At 37.1% G+C, this 23,015-nt stretch overlaps 1 protein-coding gene across 1 annotated transcript; it reads right to left on the bottom strand.

Moving 5' to 3' along the window:
* Positions 1-917: 917 nt before the first annotated feature.
* LOC133528170 (uncharacterized) lies at positions 918-22,606 on the bottom strand. Its single transcript, XM_061865432.1, has 7 exons — positions 21,638-22,606; positions 20,672-20,733; positions 18,490-18,552; positions 15,182-15,233; positions 12,120-12,272; positions 7,918-8,093; positions 918-1,167 (listed from the first exon to the last, which is right to left on the bottom strand). The coding sequence occupies exons 2-7, from the start codon at positions 20,730-20,732 to the stop codon at positions 941-943; spliced, it is 732 nt and encodes a 243-aa protein (XP_061721416.1). The 5' UTR covers position 20,733; positions 21,638-22,606; the 3' UTR covers positions 918-940.
* Positions 22,607-23,015: the final 409 nt, after the last annotated feature.

Here is a 23,015-nt window from a genome sequence, read left to right as displayed (position 1 = left end):
GCGTCCCTAGGACTGGCCTACGCTGGGCCATCATGTAGAGGAGCCATTACTCAGTATGACCTATATATTCAACACTTTCAATTTTGGAACGCCTATAACTTATCTTTACTTATAATATCATTGTCTAAAACCTTAATATCTCATCTAATATCTACTTACGTATAGGGAACTTACGTAGGTAGAGTAGGGTAGGGGGTAGGGGGGTAGAGTAGCGTACGTAGGGGGTAGGGTAGGGTGAAGATGGAACTTGGAGGCGTAGGAAGAATAAGGAGCTAGAGGAGCTGGTTGCGATTTACGCAGGGCAGGGCAGAGTGGCGCTCCCATGTGTCAGAGGTCAAGATCCTGTTTGGGTCACTGAGCCAGTGAAAGAAGAAGATAGGGTAAAACTGTGGATACTAATAAAAAAATATACACAGTTTACACCAGGGATCGGAACCAGTTTTTTGCAAAAACAACGAAATAACCATATATTTCGGTTTATTTTATACTCAAAATGTAGGACTCAGTTGTGTTTTTAGATAACGACTTCGTATTATTAGATTGTCTGATTAGGAATGAAATAATTAACAAAGAACGAAAAAATACCGTTTTCGTTCCCATACAAAAAATACCGGTTTCCGATCCCTGGTTTACACAATCAATATTTTTGATTCTGATTATGATCTACGTTGAAGACGAAAGGAGACGATCGCTTCTCCATACATGTAGTCCCGATTTTCCGCTCTGGATATGAATATTTTAGAAAATATATCGCATGTTGTTGTATACTAACCACAGCTGTTTGATTGACTCTTTGTTTGATTATTTTTAATATTATAAAAGTCAGCTTTAAAAAATTGTATCTATGGAATTTGTTTTTCGCTCCTAACTCTTATAATAATAAAAAAATCCAAATAAGTCAAACGAAGGAGCATAGTTATGATCAATATACAATATTATATTATGTAAAAATATTTCCCATAATGTCAATATCCAAATTTGCATGGAAAAAGCCTATACTCTTAATTACCTTGTTTTTAAAATACTCACTGTGGATATTTTTGAAGGTTTTATTATAGTATGTGGTCAAAACATCTTTCTTTCGATTTAAAACAACCAAATCATTATCTATGTTCAAATTAACTTCCTCATCTGTCAAACACTCGCCAAAATGAATGAAGACCCAGCCTAAAAATAATAAACGACTGAATTAAACGCGTACGTAGTTTACACTTATGTACGCTTATTATTTGGCGTGACGTTTCGAAGAGCGGGTAGTTCGCAAAACTCGCGTGGCAAGGTGTTGATATTGTTCGCCAGTCTGTCTGACGGCGCTTAGCAATAGCGCCGTCTATGCAAATAAGATTGAAATTACTCTGTTAATTTTAATCTTATCCGATTGTAGTGAGGTGACAGCACACAAAAGTGGCGCCATCTATCCGATCAAGAGCGAACTTGCTCACCGGTCGTAGTAGGTTCGCTCTAGCGAAGCGTCGTATCAATGGTTACGGGGCGACCGTTATGACTTAACGCTAATCAAGTAGAATAATAAGAAAAACTCAACGGTCGCACGCGCACCACGTCCTCGACGAATCGCTAGTTGTTGCATCCTCATTTAGTTTAGTTCGTGCCTGAATTGAATACAATTGTGAATTTAGTGGGTATATGGTGTTTTATTGGTTATAATCTTGTAAATTAAAATGCTAGTTGATCACATACCCCTTTATTCATAAGCGTGTGCTAAAGTTGACAAGTCGGTAACAATCGTTTGTCCCTTTCCATCATACCGATACGTTGGAAAGGGAAATACGATTATTAGCGGCACGTCAACTTTAGCACACGTTTATGAATAGGGGGATAGTGTTGTAATCGTCAACGCTCATCGCCCAAACACCCACGATGTCTACCCCAAGATAAGGCTATTCCTGCATCTACATGTCTGTGACAGCAAACGTAACGTCACGTTTTAAACGTCAGGCCAAATAAAGTCTATGAATTTTATACACCATTGTAATTGGCGACCAGAAATCATACTACAGGGAAAAAAATCTGGTCAGAAATTATGAGATCGCGGCAAAACGCGAATAGGTGAAAAGCTACAAGGAATTTTTGATTTCGAGGTATACGACTTACAAACGGAAAATAGAATGAGAAAAATAAGACATTTTTATCTTAAATTTTAGCTTATATACATCGGATAAGCCAGTAGACCGCAGCGTGGCGTAGGAGAGAATGTATCCCCCTCTCTTTCTACCGCACGGCGAGAATGTATGCCTGCGCCTGCTGTTTCGTTTAAGCAGCGCAGGGCGCTTGCGCGAATGTGCGGTTGCGTTTGTGTTACATCGTCTTCTTCTGCTGTCATGCCCTAGCGGGCGTCGGCGGCCACCTTTGCAAAGTCTTTTCTATGCTTGGCCTTGATGTTTGTCCATTTTTTGATGTTGTCGAGCCAGTTCATCCTCCTTCTTCCCCTTCCCCGTTTTCACTCTACTTTTCCTTCTATTATAACTTTCAACAGTTTATACTTTTCATGTCTATGTAGATGTCCAAAATATGTAATCTTTCTTCGCTTAACTGTGGCTAGTACTTCCTTTTTCTTCTTCATTCTTTTTAGGATCTCTATATTAGTTATTCTTGCGGTCCATGATACTCTCAGCATACGCCTGTACAGCCACATTTTGAAGGCCTCTATTTTATTTTCAATTTTTTTATTCAGGGTCCGTGTTTCAACACCATAATAAAGTATGAATAGTACGTAGCATTTTACTAGTCTCCATCTTAGTTTTAAGTTAATACCTTTATTGGTATACATTTTTTGCATTTTAACGAAAGCATTTCTATTCTCACTCTGATTTCCTGTTCTGGATCCCAGTTTTCACCAGCAGCCCAGGTACCTATATTTTGAAACTCTTTCTATTTGTTTACCATCGATGAGCAGTCGATTTGTTGGAAATGTTGATTTGCTTATTACCATCAGCTTGGTCTTGTTAACGTTCATTTTAAGGTTGTAGTGTTTTACCTTGGTATTTAAGCGGTCCAATAGCTGTTGTAGGTCTTCTATACTATTAGCTATAGTATTACAGTGTCGTCTGCATATCTTATGTTGTATATCTTCCGTTACACTTTATGCCCATCTCAACACCGTCCAATGCTTCAACAAACAAGCGTTCTGAGTAAAGGTTACATAGGCTTGGAGATAATATGCAGCCTTGACGTACACCTTTTAGAATTTTCAGCTCTTTTGTAGCAGATTGTCCGACCTTGATATGTGCTGTTTGGTTCCAGTATAGATTCTTGATATTTCTTATATCTTTGCTGTCGACATCTGTACGATTTATAGCTTCCAACAGTTGTTCGTGGTTCACAGTATCGAAAGCTTTTTCGAAGTCTATAAAACACGCGTAAACGTCTTTTTGGTGTTCTAGGCAGTTTTGTACGAGTACCTGGATTGCTGTCAGAGCTTCCCTGGTTCCAAGTCCATTTTTTAATCCAAATTGGGTTTCACCTATGTTGTATATTTTGTTGTACATTCTATTGTGTAATATTTTCAAGAATTTTTTTAGGACGTGGCTCATAAGACTTATAAGGCGATATTCATTGCAGGTCTTTGCATTGGGTTTTTTGGGGATTGGTAAGAAGGACGATTTCAGCCAGTCGTTAGGCAATTCTCCAGTCTCATAGATGGTATTAAATAGTTTTACTAGTAAGTCTATTCCAAAGTTATCTAATAATTTGACTAATTCTACATGCACACCGTCTGGACCTACAGCTTTTACGGTTTTCATGCTACTGATGGCTCTTTCCACCTCTCTATGAATTATGGGTGGTCCTTGTAAATCTTTATTTATATGAGGAGGGATTTGAGTTCTGTTGTCTTGAAATAGCGTTGTTATATAGGTTTCCCATTCCTTTTTCTGTTCATCTATTTCAATCAGGAGCTCATTTTTATTGTTAAACAACTTTGCTGTGGTAAATTTTCTTCCTGTATTTGTGAATTATTTTACCTTTTTATGCAAACTGAAACTGTCATGCTTAAGGTCTAATTCTTCTATTTCTGACCATTTTGATTCTAACCACTTGTCTCTTTCTGTCCGGATATTGGTTCTGATTTCATTGTCTATTATCTTGTATTTTGCGCAATCTCTTTCTTTATACTGTCTTCTCTCTTCCATTTTTGTTAATATATCTTTGGTTATCCATGGCTTTTTGCTTTCCTTTTTCCAGTAGCCTAATACTTCTTTACCAACATCAAGAGCAGTAGTTTTGATTTTCTCCCAAAAGTCTTCATTACTAATACTGTTATCATCGCCTGGAATACTATCTTGAAAGTGTCTTCCTAGTTCATTATTAATTTTTGCAAGAGTTTTTGTTTTTACTTCACTGTCTTTTAACTTATCGACTGCATTTTTTCCATGTTGAGTATTGTTCCTTTTAACAATTTTCAATTTTAGATTAAGTTTAGCTACTACCGGGTTATGGTCAGATCCAATATCCGCACCAGGATATATTTTTACATTAACTATTAAGTTTCTATATCTATTAGGCACTAAAATGTAGTCTATCTGGTTTCGCACTATGTTATTTGATGTATGTTTGGGTGACGTCCATGTATATAATCGTCTGGGCGGATGTTCAAACCATGTGTTTGCAATGATGAGATCATTTTCCATGCAGAAATGTAACAATCGATCCCCACACTCGTTTCTCGCTCCTAACCCATGATTTCCTACATATTTACCCACCGCTCCTTTATCAATCTTTGCATTCAGGTCGCCCATGTCAACTTCCTTATAAAAGTTCTCTAAGATGGTAGGGTCTTTTTCCACTGTTTTTGCTGTTGGTGCATAAATTTGTAGTATGTTCAAGTCGAAAGGCTTAACTGTAGTAGAATACATCGTTCTGACACAGGTAGAAAGTTGGTGACGAATCGGTTCAGTTCCTTTTTGATCATTATTCCAACCCCATGGTAATGATGTTTTTCTGTAGACGGGTAAAATATGGTGTCATCAGCAGCATATTTTCCATTGTCTTTCCATCGTACTTCGCTAAGGCCCATTATGTCAATATTTAATCATTTCATTTCTTGTATAGTGTTCTCAATTTTACCTGGTTTTTTTTTTTTTTATACTACGTCGGTGGCAAACAAGCATACGGCCTGCCTGATGGTAAGCAGTCTCCGTAGCCTAGGTACACCTGCAACTCCAGAGGAGTTACATGCGCGTTGCCGACCCTAACCCCACCCCCCTCGTTGAGCTCTGGCAACCTTACTCACCGGCAGGAACACAACACTATGAGTAGGGTCAAGTGTTATTTGGCTGCGGTTTTCTGTAAGGTGGAGGTACTTCCCCAGTTGGGCTCTGCTCTAGATCTGGAATGACATCTGCTGTGCTGTGCCCTACCACACAAGGCGAGATGACATTCACATTGCCCATACCTCTCTTTTTGACGTAGTTTAAGGACATACCCGGGTCCGACGGGTCCCGGGTCCGGGTTTAATTAAACTTCTTACATTCCACGTCGCAAATTTTAAGCATTGTTTCTTCTTCTTTGTTAGTTTTAATCTCCCGTTGATATTTCCTGTCATGGTATCATTTGTTTCTTCTCTCGCGGTAGTATATATCCCATCACAAGACCCGGAAATCTCGTAACGCCCGGTATGGCCCGGATCGCATCGAATTGGCTCACTTGATCGACTTTGCATGGTGGCTTTCTCGGAGCAAAGTAGGGTGTAGTGGGGCCCCAGTTCCTTATACACCAGCTGTAACCTTGCTGCAAGGCTTAGACGCCGCCGTTGATCTCAAAAGATTAATCCGCCGCCTGTCCTCCTGCTTGCTCCAGCCCGAGCCAGCAGCACGCGCACAGCCTCTACTCCGAATACGTCAGAGAAGCCTTTTAGGCGGGGTTTTTTTGCGGAGTGTCCATCTCCGGCCTGTGTGGTCCGCGGGAGGTATTTTATTTCCCTCCAGCCCTCCGGTAGTCTCTTCCGACCACCAGGAGGGCCTCCCCTATCCGCCACCCGGGGACGCGCTCTCTACGGATATAGACTTCCCCCGAGAGAAGTTGTTAGAAGTGAAACTTCTTATGCGACTTCCAACAAGGTTGCGTTAAACGTTTAACGCTATAATCGGTAACATAAAGTAGTAAGAGTTTGTGATGATGATGAGTAAATTCGTCGATTAGCTTAGCCGGTTCCATGGTATGGTGGTAATGGTTAGCACTCTGGACTCTGAATCCAGCGATCCGAGTTCAAATCTCGGTGGAACCTGACTTTTTGTATTTTTTCTTTTTATATTTTCTATTATTTAGGTATTTTAGAGTATATATATTTAAATATATGTATTATTAAATCTATTTTATAAATCTTAATTTAAAATATTTTTTGAAGTGAAACTGTAATATAAGTCAAAAGTCAAAGTCAAAAGTCAAAAGTCAAAATATTCTTTATTCAAATAGGCCTAGCAACAAGCACTTTTAAATCGTCAAATTTTACAAATATCATCTTAATCTAAATATCAGAGCAATTTATTGATGCAGTTATTATTGTTCTAAAAAAACATTGAACTATTATAGATATGGTAAACTTAATAATAAGAATTTCACAAAAAGATCGTCAAACATCAAAATTGTATAAAAATACTAGTCTAGAACCTTTCTAGAATAAAATCTAAATGTCAAAAAATACGGTATATATATATACATTGAATTATCAATTTCATCATTAATAACATAACAATAAATAATTCATTCTTTACAATCACACTTAATTCCACGGTGTTTCATCATTCATTTTTAGAGATAAGCTTACGTTTTACATAATTTTTAAATTTACTAACAGACAATTCAGTTATAATATTAGGAAGTTTATTGTAAAAATGTAAACCATATGTATTTTAGAGCATTATTTTCATCTCCACATTACGAAGTTTCACTTCTTCCACGCGAAGGCACTCCACGCACAAATTTTATTTATTACTAGCTTTTGCCCGCGACTTTGTCTGTGTGGAATTAGTGATTTAGGTAGCTACCTAAAAGGCTAAAATAAGCTAATTTTTTGTCTAATCTACTTTTTATTGATTTTCATACAAACTTCCTTATTTGGTGGGTTTGATGAAAAACGAGTATAATAATGCGCATTTTTAAAAGCAATTTTAATATTTTTAGGTTATGTGCAAAAATTGTAACGAATTTTTAAATCTGTAAGACCTATGCTTAGTTCGCGATTTTCTACCATCGAAAGTCAAAATATCTGATCAGATTAGAATCGGTGAAGTTACTACAAATGGCTTTAAAACTGCTTATTTAATTTTTGGCAACTGTATTGTGATCTAAACAAAAGCTACGATCAAAATAAATAAATAAATAAATAAATAAAAATTGTTTATTTCGGACCATTAAAAAAAAAAAATCCAAACCCAAACCCTGCTAACCAAAAAACCCTGCTAGCTGAACCTACTGCATCTCAATGGTAAGAGTGTTATAGTTGTTAGATTTGTAGCTGTCCCGCACCGGCTTATCCTTTGTCTATTGTTAACTAAAACCGCGCGTGCTACTACCTGCAAAAAAAAGGGTCGTATAATTCTAATTGGCATCTGAGCGCGGGCTAGTTCAACGCTCAAAAAACCAGTGTAGGTGCGCTCTCCGATAACGCACCTTTGTTTCGCATATCGAGGACACATTTTAGACTGGTTCGGAAGCGTTCGACTCGCCGGCACTCAGTAACCGTATAGAGACCACACAAGAAATCACAAATTATTTTTCCATTTGTTCATTTTGAATCTTATTTCAGTTATCATAGGAGTTCTAATTAAATAACCGCTTAAAGTTACCCTGCCCTATTTTACAGGTAAGTGGCACGCGCGGTTTTAGTTAACAATAGACAAAGGATAAGCCGTTGGGAGGCCAGCTACAAAGCTAACAACTAGACACTCGTGTCTTACTTACTCATATTGTTCCAAATTTTCGTCTTGCATCGTTCATGTAAAAATTCGCAATAGGTGGGAAATGTTTTAAAATGTATGTAAGTGTTGTCTGTTTTTACAGGATCCTTCGCATACCCGGGAGATATTGTAGACCTTTGATCTATATGGGACACTTTATGTGCACATACTTTGTCCACGCTAAAAATTAGGATAAAATAAGATTTACAATTAAATAAAATGGAACTAAAGGCTAAAAAGGTCTTTTACAGGATACATTTCGGAGAGTGTGCCGAGGAACTGCACAACGTTATTCCTCCGTCCCCATTTCACCATCGGACTACCAGACAATCGGCACTTCGGCATCGCTTAATGGTAGGTATTCCACAAATACGCACGAAGCGTTTTGCTTCAACATTCCTTATGCGAACTGCCAAGTTTCCGCATGTGAGTACAATCTGGGTCTCTTCAAGGCTAGGGTAAATAGGTATCTCATAGGTAAGCGTGCTCCACCGTAGACCGCATCATCACTTACCATCAGGTGAGATCGTGGTCAAACGCCTGCCTATCTTTATATAAAAATAAAAATCGGCCAAGAGCATGTCGGGCCATGCTCAGAGTAGGGTTCCGTAGCGTAGCGTAGCTAAACTGGAGCTTAAAGTATGGTAGATTGTAAACCAAGGGATGAACTGTGGGTGTACACCCACAGTTCACGTCTTTTTGCTATGAAGTGGAAACTTTTTGCGATAACTCAAAAACAGCTAAACTGATCATATCCGCTATAGTTTTCATTTAATGTCTTTCTTAAAGCTCTACTTCGAAGATTTTTTTCATATTTTTTGGACCTATGGTTCAAAAGTTAGAGGGGGGGGGACACATTTTTTTTTCTTTCGGACCAATTATCTCCGAATATATTCACTTTATCAAGAAATGTTTGTTGAAGACTCCTATTAGTTTTGAAAGACCTTTCCAACGATATCCCACACTGCAGGGTTGAAGCAAAAAAAATTTTTCACCCCCACTTTACGTGTAGGAGGGGAGGTACCCTAAAAAAATTAAATTTTTAGATTTAATTGTACGACTTTGTCGGCTTTATTGATTTATATATCCATGCCAAATTTCAGCTTTCTAGCACTAACGACCACGGAGCAAAGCCTCGGACAGACAGACAGACAGACAGACGGACATGGCGAAACTATAAGGGTTCCTAGTTGACTACGGATCCCTAAAAAGGCGAAACATAGTAGCAACAACCGTTGACTTGTCACAGCAATGTCACAACAAACACATTTTTGTAAATAAATAAGTATAATTAATATATTTCAGTGTTAAACAAGTTATTTTTCGAAGAAAAGAAGCAGTTAGCATCAAAAACAAAGCATAGGTTAAATTCGGAAGATAACATAAAACGTGTTTAAGAAGCGGTTGGCCATAATATAAAGTTGGCGGATTATGATCTGTACCCCTACGCGTACGAAATCGAATAAATTTACACTAGGGGCTCTGAACCCCTAGTGTAAATTTATTGGATAGCGTAACGTGACGTACGTGTTTGCGTTAAGACTCACTTTGTATGAACTTAGAAGTGGCGTGCCAAGCGGGACGTTTTGGAAACTAAAAATCCCATACAAAATGAGACTTAACGCAAACGCGTACGTCACAGTTCGCTATCAATAAATTTACACTAGGGGTACTGATTTTAAGACGTTTATGAAAGTTCTTCTCAAGGGACAGATTACGTATATCTTAATAACTAACTTTTTATTAACTAATTTTTGGTTAGTTTATAAGCTTATGTTATTGTGCTAATTAATTATTTTTCTTTCTTTCTTTTTTTCTTTCGTATTGACAAATGGTATATGGTATGGTTAGATTTCCATACAAAAAAATATTACGTTTTGTTTGGTCATTACACAATATTACTACATAAATATGTGAGCATCTATCTACTTTCGAATATTCGTTTGCGCTAAATTTATAGAAAAGCTTTGCTTTATACAGAAATCAATTTTTTTTATTAATGTGACACCATTTAAATAATGTGAAAGTAGATAGACGGTTTTCATGTTGTTGGACGGACGAATCTCTCGAAAGTGGACTGACTCGCCAGGAAAAGCAGAATGCGTGAATTACAGTTTGTTAAAATAATAAATGGTTTTTATAATTTTTAACAATATAATTAATCGTGGCATTAATTCCGTCTTTTGTATTGTAAGATTTTTTTCTTTTGTGAAATAAAGATTAAATAAATAAATAATTAAATGAAAGTTACAAATTATTCCCGACAATTTTGGTACGTGCTAGCTATCCGATGTGGTGTGAGGTATAGCTCTGCGGTGACACGCGGGGTTACACCCATTCCCATTATGAGTAGGTGACCAAGGCCGCGAAGTCTTGATAACCCGACTGTCCCATTCTGACCTTGTTGTGATGACCGAACCAGTGAAGTATGTGAGCTTTCGTTTCGCTGATAATATTAGGCTCAGCCAACTCCTCGATCTCGGCATTTTTCCAGATTTTCCAGGTGCCGTCATCTCTCCGAATCTTGCGAAAAACTTTCCTCTCCGCTACCAGGAGCTGATTTTTTTCTTTCAGTGTTAGGGTCCTGGCCTCACCTCACAACCATGCATAAGGATAGACCGTATAACGGTTTTATATATCCGTAACTTAGTATGTTTGCTGAGAAGCCCGGAGACCAACACTTTATGGAGGGCTGCACTGCACCGCGGGGCTTTTTGGATGCGTATGTTGATCTCCTCCTGTCTGGTGTATGTGTCGCTAACAGTGCATCCAAGGTACCAAACCTTGTCAACTTCACGGTAGATGGTACTCCGGTGGCTATTACGCTGGACGCGTATATTCTCGTAACGTTTCATGTGAAGGTATTCGGTTTTTGCCAGGTTGATCCTGAGATCTAATTTTGAGGGCTCTCGTTCCACTAGCTGCCTCCGCTACCTGTTTACGGCACTCCCCTAATAAAGCTTACTCATCTGCGTACCCTACCTTGTGCTTGCCGTTCAGCTCCACCCCTATGCCCAGCACTAAAACTTTCCGAACAACATGTTCTAGGTCTAGATTGAAGAGCACAGGCGAATGGGCATCTCCTTGTTTTAGGCCGGTTATAACCGTGAATTCTTCCGACAGCTCATCCCCTGCTCTGAGTCGCATTCTACTCTCTTTGGTTGCTGGGGTAATAATGGCAACTAGTTTTGTCCATAAACAATAAGTGGATTTTGCATCTCCATTCGTTTTGCATGAGTTACTTAAACAAGAAGATCTGATCCGTCGTGTTGTGATTTTTTCGAAAACCACATTGGTAGTCCCCTAGAATTTTTTAGGCGTATGGTTCCAGCCTCTTTAGCAGCACGTTTGATAGGATTTTGTACGCTGTTGTGAGTACGGCAATTCCTCGGTAGTTTGCACACTTCTTTTCTCAGCCGTTTTTGTACAATAAACAATGTTAGATTCGCTTCTTCACCACCCTGCGCAGGCGGTGCGCGGCCTTGCTCTTGCAGAGTGCGTAATAGCCTCAACCCCAACACCATTATGAACATAATCTCTAACAGGTTTGTTTGCCCTTACCTGAACCAACGCATTTTAATACTTATAAATAATAATGTAAACAGTAAGGAATATGGCTTTATTAGGTTTAAAAAAATCTAGATTGTTTTGTAATTTATTGTTTTTTAATCTATTAATTTGATTGATTGATTGTATCTTATTTGAAATAATTATCTGATATTTTTTGACGTATTTATATATTGGACAATGATTATACAAGACTTTTATAAATTTATTAAAATTTTACGTAGCTTATTGTTTTTAACTTAATATTTTATATTTCAAATGTTTTATTCTGATTTGTGATATGGTTGGTTTTTCTTATAAATGTCATTAATGTTGAAATATTTGAAAATGTCTATGCTATTTTTTAATTAATTTTTAATTTTCATTTTTTACATTGTAATGTGACTGTGTTGGACCTATGTTGTCTTAAATAAACGGATTTATTATTATTCAATTTCGGTGGCATTTGTGATATTTGACAGACAATTTCGTACATTATAGACCTATGGTGAACCCATTGGTCGAAGAATTTTGCTGTCTTTAATATCGCGGAACATTTGTGTTCCGGACATTAGGGAGGCGTACGTTGAGCCGAAGTCAACACGTAGAGGCCTAGATAGGTTTTGCTCTTATACGCACTTTCACGCTTATATTACGCACTTTCGGTACTCAATGGGACAAGGCTTCTGACAGACGAGGATTCTGGTTCTGGTGGAAGTAGTGCTGGTGGCTTTCGTGGTGGTTGTCCCAAAAATCCAATGTCCATCCGTCCAGTACGCGTCGTAGCCAGGATTGGGATTGTAATACGTTGGTCTGCGAAAATAATACATTTCTTTAAGGAAAAGTAAACTATACCGTAAAATGTGACATTGCTCCAAATTTCAAAATTAATTTTAAGTTTTAATATTTTTTATTGTGGTGAGTAGGTACGTTATATTAACAGGTGTAATAAAAATAATGTTTTTTTTTTCTATGGGGCAGGTCGTCCAAGTCAGTCAACCCTCCATGCAATGCCCAAAAATTTTCGAGTCAAAAATATATTTTTCTTCTACTTTTTCCCTAATCAGAACAGGATACCTTATATGCTCTTAAATGGATCCCCACTATTTTTGTTACACCCTGAATATATAATAGTATATTATAGAAGAGGCCGGAAAACCGATTAAAGATGAATGAGTGAGTTTACTACTGTTACTTAAATAATACGAGTCCATCTTTAGGGTTCCCGGCCGAGGCATTACATAGTGCTTTTCACGACTACTGCGAGGAAATAAGAAAATATTTCCATAACTATGAGTACTTTAATAGTAATTAATATTTGAATATTGTTGAAATAAAGCGATGTATTTTTGCCAGGAATATTTATATTTTCTTCACTAGAAGAACTCATTTTTATAACGTATCTAACGTGTTTCTTGTATTTTTTAGTAAAACACAATTTAACCAACACTATCCAATGCAGTAAGTATTTTCCGATCCCGCCTTTTTTACTTTTTTATCACATTTAAGAGGCGTTTTCTGTTGCTTGCTTCAAAACTTCAAACCGACTCTAAGCTTACGAGTAGAAGCGTTTTTGCTAAAAAACAAAATCACTAACAGCTACAAAAGTAAAAACGCCTTAAACGTGAACTGAATGTTTTTGACGTTTCGTTTTTTGCAAACGAGTAATTGGTCCTATAAACAATGCTTAGACTTAAACAATGTATGTCTATGTCATTAAGAGGATTGGTCACTACTGTCAATAAAACTACCGCTCTAACTGCCTATCACAGTTACGTAGCTTCAGTAATCAGATACGGTCTTCTTTTATGGGGAAACGCAAAAGATATTTAAAGTCTTCATTTCTCAAAAAATGCATTAGAACAGTATATAACGTACCACCACTAATTCAAGACCTATTCAAGAGCCTAAAAGTTTTAACATTGCCGTCTGTATAAATTTTAAAAGCATGTAAATTTATTAAGCTGCACCCTGAATTGTTCGTGAAGTTGAGATTTGAGAAGTGTGTGTACCCCCAGATATCCAAACAAGCTTGTAGTTACAAGAAAATATCACAGTGAACTTTTTAGCAAAAATTATTATCTAATGGCCATAAAAATTTATAACTACTTACCAACTGACATTAAAGAACTAACCTATGCAAAGTTTGTACCAAAATTGCATAAGTGGTTATTGGAAAAAGCTTTTTATTCAGTTCAGGAATTCTTCCTCGACGTATAAGTTGATCTATGATTCAGTTTTATATGATATTATGTAAATAGTTGTAAATAATGTATATATGTAATGTAGGTTAATAAAAATAAAAAAGATAATTTGCATGCCTATTACATTATTGGCGAAATGTGCTGTACTCGTGAAAAATTGTTAACACCATATCTCTGTACCACATTTCTAGCAAATAAATTTATTTCTTTCTTTCTCGGGTCATCGGAATGATATGCCACATTTTCCTTTAATTAATTTTACTTGAAAAAAAAAATTTTGCTACGTGTATGGAAAATCCCTCTAAATATATATGTTTTATATATTTAACTCTTGAATTTAGAATTAAGCAGCGGCATACACAATAGACCTACATTCTAAATTTGATTAAAATATATCTTATATTTTCCGAGTAAAATGGCTGTGGCATACGGACAGACGGACGGGTATAAGGTTCTTGCCATTTTGGCATACACGTATAATGACCAAGGGCAGCTTTATTGTGCACAGTGCGACCGGGCATTTAAGACTAAGGTCTTCGGTTTGGCGAGCCATACACATGCTTATCAGAGGAAATTGTAAAGTTCACCGTTGTCGGACACGACATGAAGAACTAATATAATATATATACCTCGTACCTCAAAGATTCAAAGATTCAAAGAATTTATTTGCGCAGAATACACGTATATACATGCAGATCATATTGGTACAAAAAAAAAAAACAAAGTTCCAGTGTATTCAGTCTGCGTGCAGACATGCAAAGATTATATTATAGAGGAGCACATTCTAACATCAAATCATAAATCAATACAAACATGAATTAAGAATAATATAATAATTAGTAAAAAATATGAAAATGTCAATGAAAAATAATTGCAAAGTCAGTTATTCAAATAATCCTTAATACTATAAAAGCATCTGTCCAAAAGCCAGCTAGTCAACTTACGCTTGAATATGTTGCCTCTGAGTATCTTTAAGTCATCAGGTAGTCTATTATAAATTAATATACACATGTTATATACATTTTTTTCATAAATCATTTTACGTCCACGTGGTTTAAAAAGTAGATTTACAAATTTTTGCCTTTTCTGCCTATGCATAACATCACTACGTTTAGAAAAAAGTGCACGGTGGTTATTAACAAATAAAGATATTTCTCTTATGTATAAGCAGGGTAAGGGAAGAATATGCAGCTTTTCAAATAAGGGAACACAAGGATCATCAGGACTAGCATGACAAATAGCCCTTACACATTTTTTCTGTATTTTAAAAACTCTCTCTACATTGACAGACCTACCCCACAGTAACAAGCCATATGGCTGGCTAGGGACCTCATACTATCGTCACTGTGACAAGGTACGAAATGGAATTTAAATCAAATTCCTTGACCGTATGTACTCGAATATTATAAAAAAAATAATGATGACGTAAATCTGATTAATTCAGGGTCATTAGTAAATGATTCACCTTTTGTAACTTTTTCGAGTCAAATCGGCCTCTGTGTGTAGTTGTGTACTCACGTTATGGGTGATGAAGTTACTCTTGATGCGCTCATCTTCATGGGTTTTCGTCCTGAAATAGAGAAATAGAATGGTATTATCCATAAATAAATATTTTAATATAATTATTATAATGTCCTAAGACCTTGCGTACAATTTCTGTACATATTCGACAATCTATGTTTAACTTTTATTAACTAAGGGTTAATATTCAAAAACAAAAACAATGCTTCTTGAGGTCTTTCACCCGTCACTTCATCGATTTGAATCGCAGGGTTAAGATGGACGGTTGTCTATCATTTGTCACCATACCTGTCACGCTCTAACATATATGTAAGTGCGAAAGTGACGCATGATATAACGAGTGACAAAAACACGACCATGATACCGCTGCTGTAGGCGTATTATGGATGGCTGTATCCACATGATAAAATAATCATCAATTTTTAACACCGCGGGATTGAAAGATTATATTGCCCGGCTATGTCTCAACCGATTCTTGAGGAATGTCGAAGGCATTTTTTTGTTTTTCGGAATTTTTCAAAATGGTATTTCAGGATATAAAACAGCTGGGTACATCAGTAGTCTCATCTGATCTCATCTGTCATCTCACAGAGCTACCCATACGAGTATTAGTCTGGGCACCGATGAGGAACATGGAGGAGCACAAAAGGGAACAAGGCAGAGTTGAGGAAAGCTGGGGCGAAGAGAAAACGAAAGTGCTGGACTTTTCAGCTACCTGCGTACGAGTTAGGATCTTGAGAGCAAATGCAATTCAACCACCCTCAGACCCTAAAAACAAAGAACCTGAGCTGAAGCAGGAGAGTGCTGTACCGGGCGATGCCCATAAGGCTGAGACGGAGGGTATGGATTTCATCGACAGTGGATGTCGACGTCGGGTGGAGGAGGTGAGAGTAGAATAGGTGATTAGCTCCTTTACATCCTTCAAGGCTGCGGGCCCGACGGAGTCCTGCCGGCACTACTGCAGAAAGGATATAGATGCATAAAAGAGGACCTAGTAGGATTATATATATAGGGCAAGTATAGCACTAAGCTACATTCCAAAGGTATGGAGAGAGGTAAGGGCGCTCTTCCTGTCGAAAACGGGGAAAAAATCGTACCAAGAAGCGAAGTCATTTAGAAACACAAGTCTGTCGTCTTTTGTACTAAAGGCTTTAGAGAACGTGATAGATAAGCATATAAGATAGAAAGTGGAAAGTAGCGGAGACCCCGTACATGGGAATCAGCATGCATACATGGCAGGAAAGTCAACGGAGACAGCTCTACACAACCTAACGGTGGTGGAAAGGGCATTAGAAACGAAACAACACGCATTAGGCTGCTTCTTTGACGTAGAGGGGGCCTTTGATAAGGCAACGAAGTCTAAAGATCCGACCGGCATTAGCACAATGGATAGAAATAATTCTCAAAAGCAGATCCATAACGGCGGAGTTGGGAGGAGTATCAAAAACGATTAGTTCAAGAAGAGGGTTCCCACAGGGGCGATGTCTGTCCCCCCTGATGTGGTGCTTACTGCTAGACTCAATGGTGAGAGAGCTCAACAGAGGGGGCATGTACATGTAGGCTTACTCTGATGACGGAGTGCTACCAGTGAGAGGAACGGTGCTTAGCGTCATAAGAGATATATTGATAAGCGGTCTCAGACAGGTAATGTGATGGTGCAGCGAGAGAGGACTGGACCTCAATCCGTCTAAAATAAAGCTTGTACTGTTCACTAATATAAGGACTAAATAGATGAAACCCATAAAGATACAAGATATAGAACTAGAAATGGTGGATGAGCTAAAATATCTGGGTTTTACCCTTGACAGTACCATCAGATACAAAAGACACACCAAGGAGCAGACTGCAAATCTGGGCCTTATTCTTGACAGTACACTAGGATACAAAACATACATTAAGGAGCAGATGGTAAAATCCATAATAACACTGTGTCAATGTAAAAGGGCAGTGGAAAATAAATGGGGGTTGAAGCCGGGTATGCTCTACTGGATCTACAAGGCGTTTATACTACCCAGCGTGCTATATGGGGCCGTGATATCACCATTTGGGCATAGGGCCCATATTATACCAAAAAGACCTAACCAAAGTACAGATATTAGCGTGCCTCATTATAACAGGGGCTATGGGAACGACTCCGATACATGCAATAGAGGTAATTCTAGGTTTGAAGCCACTCTGGATTGAAATGGAGAAAAGAGCCATTAAACTGGTATAGCATGAAAAAGGAATGGAGAAGAAACTTTGTGGACAGGAGATAGGCGCTGATACAAAGAGAGGCACAATCAAAATTTGAGATATTTGTACAGTCTCATTACTGTACATGCTTGCGTTGCGACGTTGCGATAAACTATAGCTAAGCCCTACGTGATGCATACGTCATGTGACATTAAGAAAATAGGAAATAGATTAATTAACGCACAATAGACATGTCAAGGGTATAAATCATCTAAGAAATTATAATTATATTTGATATTGTTAAATGTCACCTAAATGCCATGCACGTACACAGCCACTATATAAACCCTGGTTTTCCTCAATAAATAGAATAGAATAGAATAGAATAGAATATTTTTTATTCGTAGACACAAACAAGACACATTAAATTACATGATATAACAAAAACAAAGGAAATATAAAGTGCCACGAAATGGCCTCATCTCAGCATGTTGCTGGTGGCTTCCAGCGCTGATCTTCCGATGAGACCATCAAGTGATAAAAATCACGAAAGGTAACAGACAAGAAGGAAAAATACATAAAATAATATAGTTCAAATTGAAAAATAGATAAAAGATAACGACTAAATTAAGTAAAGATTATTTTTATATCAAGCAGTTCTTCAATCAATCTTCGGATTATGCAAATTAGTAAAGATGCCTCCTGGCCACATTGTCGTAAGGAGGAGACTAGCTTACACTTACTAGCAGAATGTATTATGTATGCGGCACCGCGATATATAATCTGAATTGTACAGTGCTTTGGTCTCGACTGTAATGCTGTATATATATATATATATATAAAAAAAAAAAAAAAAAAAAAAAAAAAAAAAAAAAAAAAAAAAAAAAAAAAAAAAAAAAATCGGTAGATACGTCCTAAAAGAGAACGAACTAAAGGACATCGAACTTAGATGTCCTGTTCTGCAGTAAAAGAAGAACATTTGTGGAGAATAGTGTGGGAATGCCGTTGGGACAACCTGCAGCTCCAACCTCAGGGAATTGGGCTGAATTAACGCGACACGTGATCGACATCCCGCCTGTTTCCGGCCGAGCGTCCCTACACTACATCTACGTCTACTAGTATTAACTTACTTTTTTGTGTTGATAATAATCTTATCGTTACATTTCTTTTGTTTTCATCCGAATTACAATAATCTGGAAGAAACAGTTATTTGTTTTACAAGGGGGCAAACTTGTTGTTTAACCGCTCGTGCTAATATTGATACCCGAGCAAGCGAAAGGTTCCAAAATTTAACCGCGAGCGTAACACGAGGGTTAAACAAACTTTGCCTCTGAGTAAAACACAAAATTTTTCACCACACCAACAAGAGGAAACTAACACATGTGGGTAAAATGCAACTTTTTCATTCGTTTTTGAACAATCAAGAGGGCCTTTACCAGTTGGTGTGATGAAAAAGTAATTTTACCGTACAATATGGTGCTACTTTTCCACACTAGTGCGTAAATTAGCACATTATGTAACTATGTCAAAAATTTAAAGGGTCACATGTACAGTCAGCATCAATAGTAGCGGATGAAACAACGCGCCAAAAGTATCTGATATTCCGGATAACTTTTGCAAATATAGATAAATCTCTAAAATTTACATGCGAAAGTATATCTTTTACAGTCTTAATTGTTCTACATATAGAACCACCACATTTTGTTAAGCTGTTTCAGAATGGTAGATACTTTTGAAACCTTGTTTGATCCGCTACTTTTGATGCTGACTGTACTGTAAAATGTTGTACGATACATATGCGAATAGGTAATTAGCAACTCGTGTCCATTTTTTTTTTCTTTTTAATATGGTATAAAAATGGCGGTGATAACCATCATAAAGCGAGCTCGACACTACTATTCTGCGATTTTGTCGATTAGCTAGATGTATGTAATATAATAAATAACATCTGAGTTTATTAATAACATATGTATTTGTAAATTATCACACCAAATGTTATGAATACCAGTACCCCTAGTGTAAATAAATCCGTACCCCTAGTGTAAATATTTTCGACAGCGAAACGTGACATACGCGTTTGCGTTAAGTGTCATTTTGTATGAGATTTTTGACTTTCCAAAACGTCCCGCTTGGCGCGCTGTTCAAAAACCCATACAAAATGAGACTTAACGCAAACGCGTACGTCACGTTTCGAAATCGAAATTATTTACACTAGGGGTACTGATTTCGAAACGTGACGTACGCGTTTGCGTTTAGTCTCATTTTGTATTAGATTTAGAAAGAGCGCGCCAAGCGGGACGTTTTGGAAACTCAAAATCCTATACAAAATGAGACTTAACGGAAACGCGTTCGTCACGTTATGATGTCGATCAAATTTACACTAGGGGTACTGAAGTGCAATTCCAGCTTTGTAACTAAAAATCACGGATTTTTAAAATTTTTAATATGGCGTCTTGTACTTATGTAAAAATAAGTAAATAAAATTACGTCTTTAAAACATAGAATTAAAATTACCAATAATTAAAGGAATATAATATATAAGATGACGACCGGTTTGGCCTAGTGGGTAGTGACCCTGCCTACGAAGCTGATGGTAATAAATGCCCTTACCAGGGTTCAAATCCTGGTAAGGGCATTTATTCGTGTGATGAGCATGGATATTTGTTCCTGAGTCATGGGTGTTTTCTATCTATTTAAGTATTTATAAATATTTATATATTATATATCGTTGTCTAATTACCCTCAACACAAGCCTTATTGAGCTTACTGTGGGACTTAGTCAATTTGTGTAATAATGTCCTATAATATTTATTTATTATTATTTATTATTTATAATAAGTTTTTTGATCTTGAATTTCGGTTTCGAGTATACATTAACAATGACATCATAATAGAGACCGTGCGCGTTGGAGGGTCTGCCATCTTGTGGCCTGAATCGGAACCATAAACATGTACATTTTAAACGTTACGTGTTTTCTTGTGTATAGTAGGTTCTGCCATCTTGTGGGCTACATCGGAACAATAAACATCACATATACGCCTCGCGCCAAAAATCTCACTGCTCCTGTGCTGCCTCCTACAGTTCATGTACGCTCCCTATATTATCATGAAAAATACAATACGAGTATATTATGGCTTAGGGTGGCAACTAGCGACATCTACCGTAAGAATGTTACTTATTAAACGGCTACCGATACCGGACTTGCAAGTCTTTGAAATTTCATGCTCAATATCTCATACTAAATTAATTTTGAATTAATTAATTTTATAGTATGTTCTAGAACATATAAATTATAGATAAGAAATACTTACATTGGTCTGGGAACCAGATTATGGAACATAAACTGGTTACCAAAATCAATATGGGCCTCATGCTGAAATATTTGTAATTTACTTGTAGAATAAGTTTTCTTCTAGAAGGAAACATATTCTGCGAACGTTACCTTAGGTTAAGTATTTTTTGATATAATTAACATTAAGAAACACACATAGGCCAGTGGGACTAAGATGGTCGGTCCTTTATCATTTGTCACCATCCCTGTCACGTTCTAACAAGTATGTAAGTGCGAAAGTGACAGACATATTGACAAGTGATAAAATTAGAACCATGATGCCACAGCTGGCAAGCAGCTGATGGTCCAAAATGTCAAAATAAATAAATGCGTCATGCTAAAATATTTCTAATTCGTTCGTAGAATACGCTTCCTACTGTTCAAAATACCTACGGGAAACGACTGCTTAACACTTGTCACTTATCAATTATCATGTTAAGACATGTTAACTAATCACTTCTCGGCTGCACTTGCTACTTCGCAAAGTGTAAACAGGTCTTTATGCGCGTACAAGTTAGTTTTATACCAAAGAGAATTTAATATAGAGGTGGATTGTCAAAGAAAACTTTGTAGCGACAGTAAATTTACTGCTTTATTTCGACACATAATTAAAATTTTTAGAACGCCATTTGACTTTGGTCCATAAGGACCAAACCTAGCACGTACACACATACCTATAAAGGTATGTGGTTAACACATACCTAGAAAGGTATGTGGTTAACACATACCTAGAAAGGTATGTGGTTAACACATACCTAGAAAGGTATGTGGTTAACACATACCTAGAAAGGTATGTGTTAAATTTGTTAAATATCAAAAAGTGGCGCCATCTAATAGAGCATAGGTCAACGTTAACCGGTTAATCCCGGGTTAGTGGAATGGTACAAGTGGCGCTTTGTCCCTAGAACTCTAGAGAGTTAATTTTAATTTCTAACTGTTTACTTACATGGGTAAAATTACAAAAGTGAAATATCTTATGTAAAATTTAATACAAAGTCATTTTTTACAATTCGTCGTCATGCTTCATGGAATTTAATGGCAAAATGTAATTTCTAATGATTAAGGCGATAGTGGACGACCGTTTTTCCATACAAACATAGTACCCATTTTCCTCCCTGGATATTGACATAATAGAAAATATTTTGACACTTGATTTTTTAATTATTGCAAGATATAGGATGAAGCGGTGGTGGCCGAGTGGATATGACGTCCAACTTTAAATCCGGAGGTCGCGGGTTCAAATCCTGGCTCGTACCAATGAGTTTTTCGGAACTTATGTACGAAATATCATTTGATATTTACCACTAGCTTTTCGGTGAAGGAAAACATCGTGAGGAAACCTGCATGCATCTGCGAAGAAATTCAAAGGTGTATGTGAAGTCCCCAATCCGCATTGGGCTAGCGTGGGGACTATAGCCCGAGCCCTCTCGCGCATGAGAGGAGGCCTGTGCCCAGCAGTGGGACGTATATAGGCTGAATGATTATATATTATTTATAGGATGCAAGCTTTTAAAATGTTGTAAATGTTACTTAATCGAATTTAAATTGTCGTCAGTCATACACAAGGTTAATTATACGGTTTAACCCACGTATTTAAACATATTTCATACCCCATTTCATTTACGATAGCGGGATTCCACTTAAGACGGTCATTAGGCGTAAACAACACAAGTAGTGACAACAAATGATACCCGGCACTCTTTTTTTGCGGCGTCGTGTTTTACATTCGTATTTGACAGTGATGTCAGTCTGATAAAAATATTTTAAAACTAGTTTTGTTGGACTTGTAGGACTGCATCCTATTCCTACTTTCCATCAAGGCTAGATGTTATTAAATAAATAATTAAGTTTTTAAGCTTTTATAGACGCAAAAAATTAATAGACCATTTTAAATAATTGTTTAACTCGCACATGTAACACCTCAAGAGTTGCAGACGTCCATAGGCTACGGAGTCTGCTTTAAGTGGTGTACGAAACGCAAACCGTAATTGGTTTACCCAATGTCCCGGTAGATGGCGCTGTTACTTCTGTCAACTAGCGAACGTTAGTTCAACGTAGTTGCATAAGGTGTTAAAACTTTTTTGTATTAATTCGGAGGATTTGTGTGGATGTCAGCAATAAAATGGATAAACGCCTATTTACAATGTAAAATATAACACGTCATTTATTGTTACTTCTCCTTCGAGACCCTAGTGCGATATTATATAAGTGGTTCTTAGTAAAGGACAACACTATGAGAAAACCTGCGTACATTTGCAAAGTGTACGTGATAATATAATAATTAAATGAAATAAATAACCGCATCGTTATAAATTGGATCGAGG

The sequence above is a fragment of the Cydia pomonella genome, chromosome 19 (genome assembly GCF_033807575.1).
Source record: "Cydia pomonella isolate Wapato2018A chromosome 19, ilCydPomo1, whole genome shotgun sequence".
NCBI lineage: Eukaryota > Metazoa > Arthropoda > Insecta > Lepidoptera > Tortricidae > Cydia > Cydia pomonella.
Note: the sequence above shows the minus strand (reverse complement) of the source record. Positions and strands in the feature narration are given on the sequence as shown.

Bases quoted from the DNA above. Each gene is read 5' to 3' on its own strand.
- LOC133528170 (XM_061865432.1), bottom strand. From the start codon at position 20,732: ATGAGGCCCATATTGATTTTGGTAACCAGTTTATGTTCCATAATCTGG. The intron at 15,234-18,489 runs GTAAGTTAATAC...TCTCTATTTCAG, and splicing joins ATTATTATCAACACAAAAAA to GACGAAAACCCATGAAGATG. The intron at 12,273-15,181 runs GTGAGTACACAA...TTATTTTCGCAG, and splicing joins GTAACTTCATCACCCATAAC to ACCAACGTATTACAATCCCA.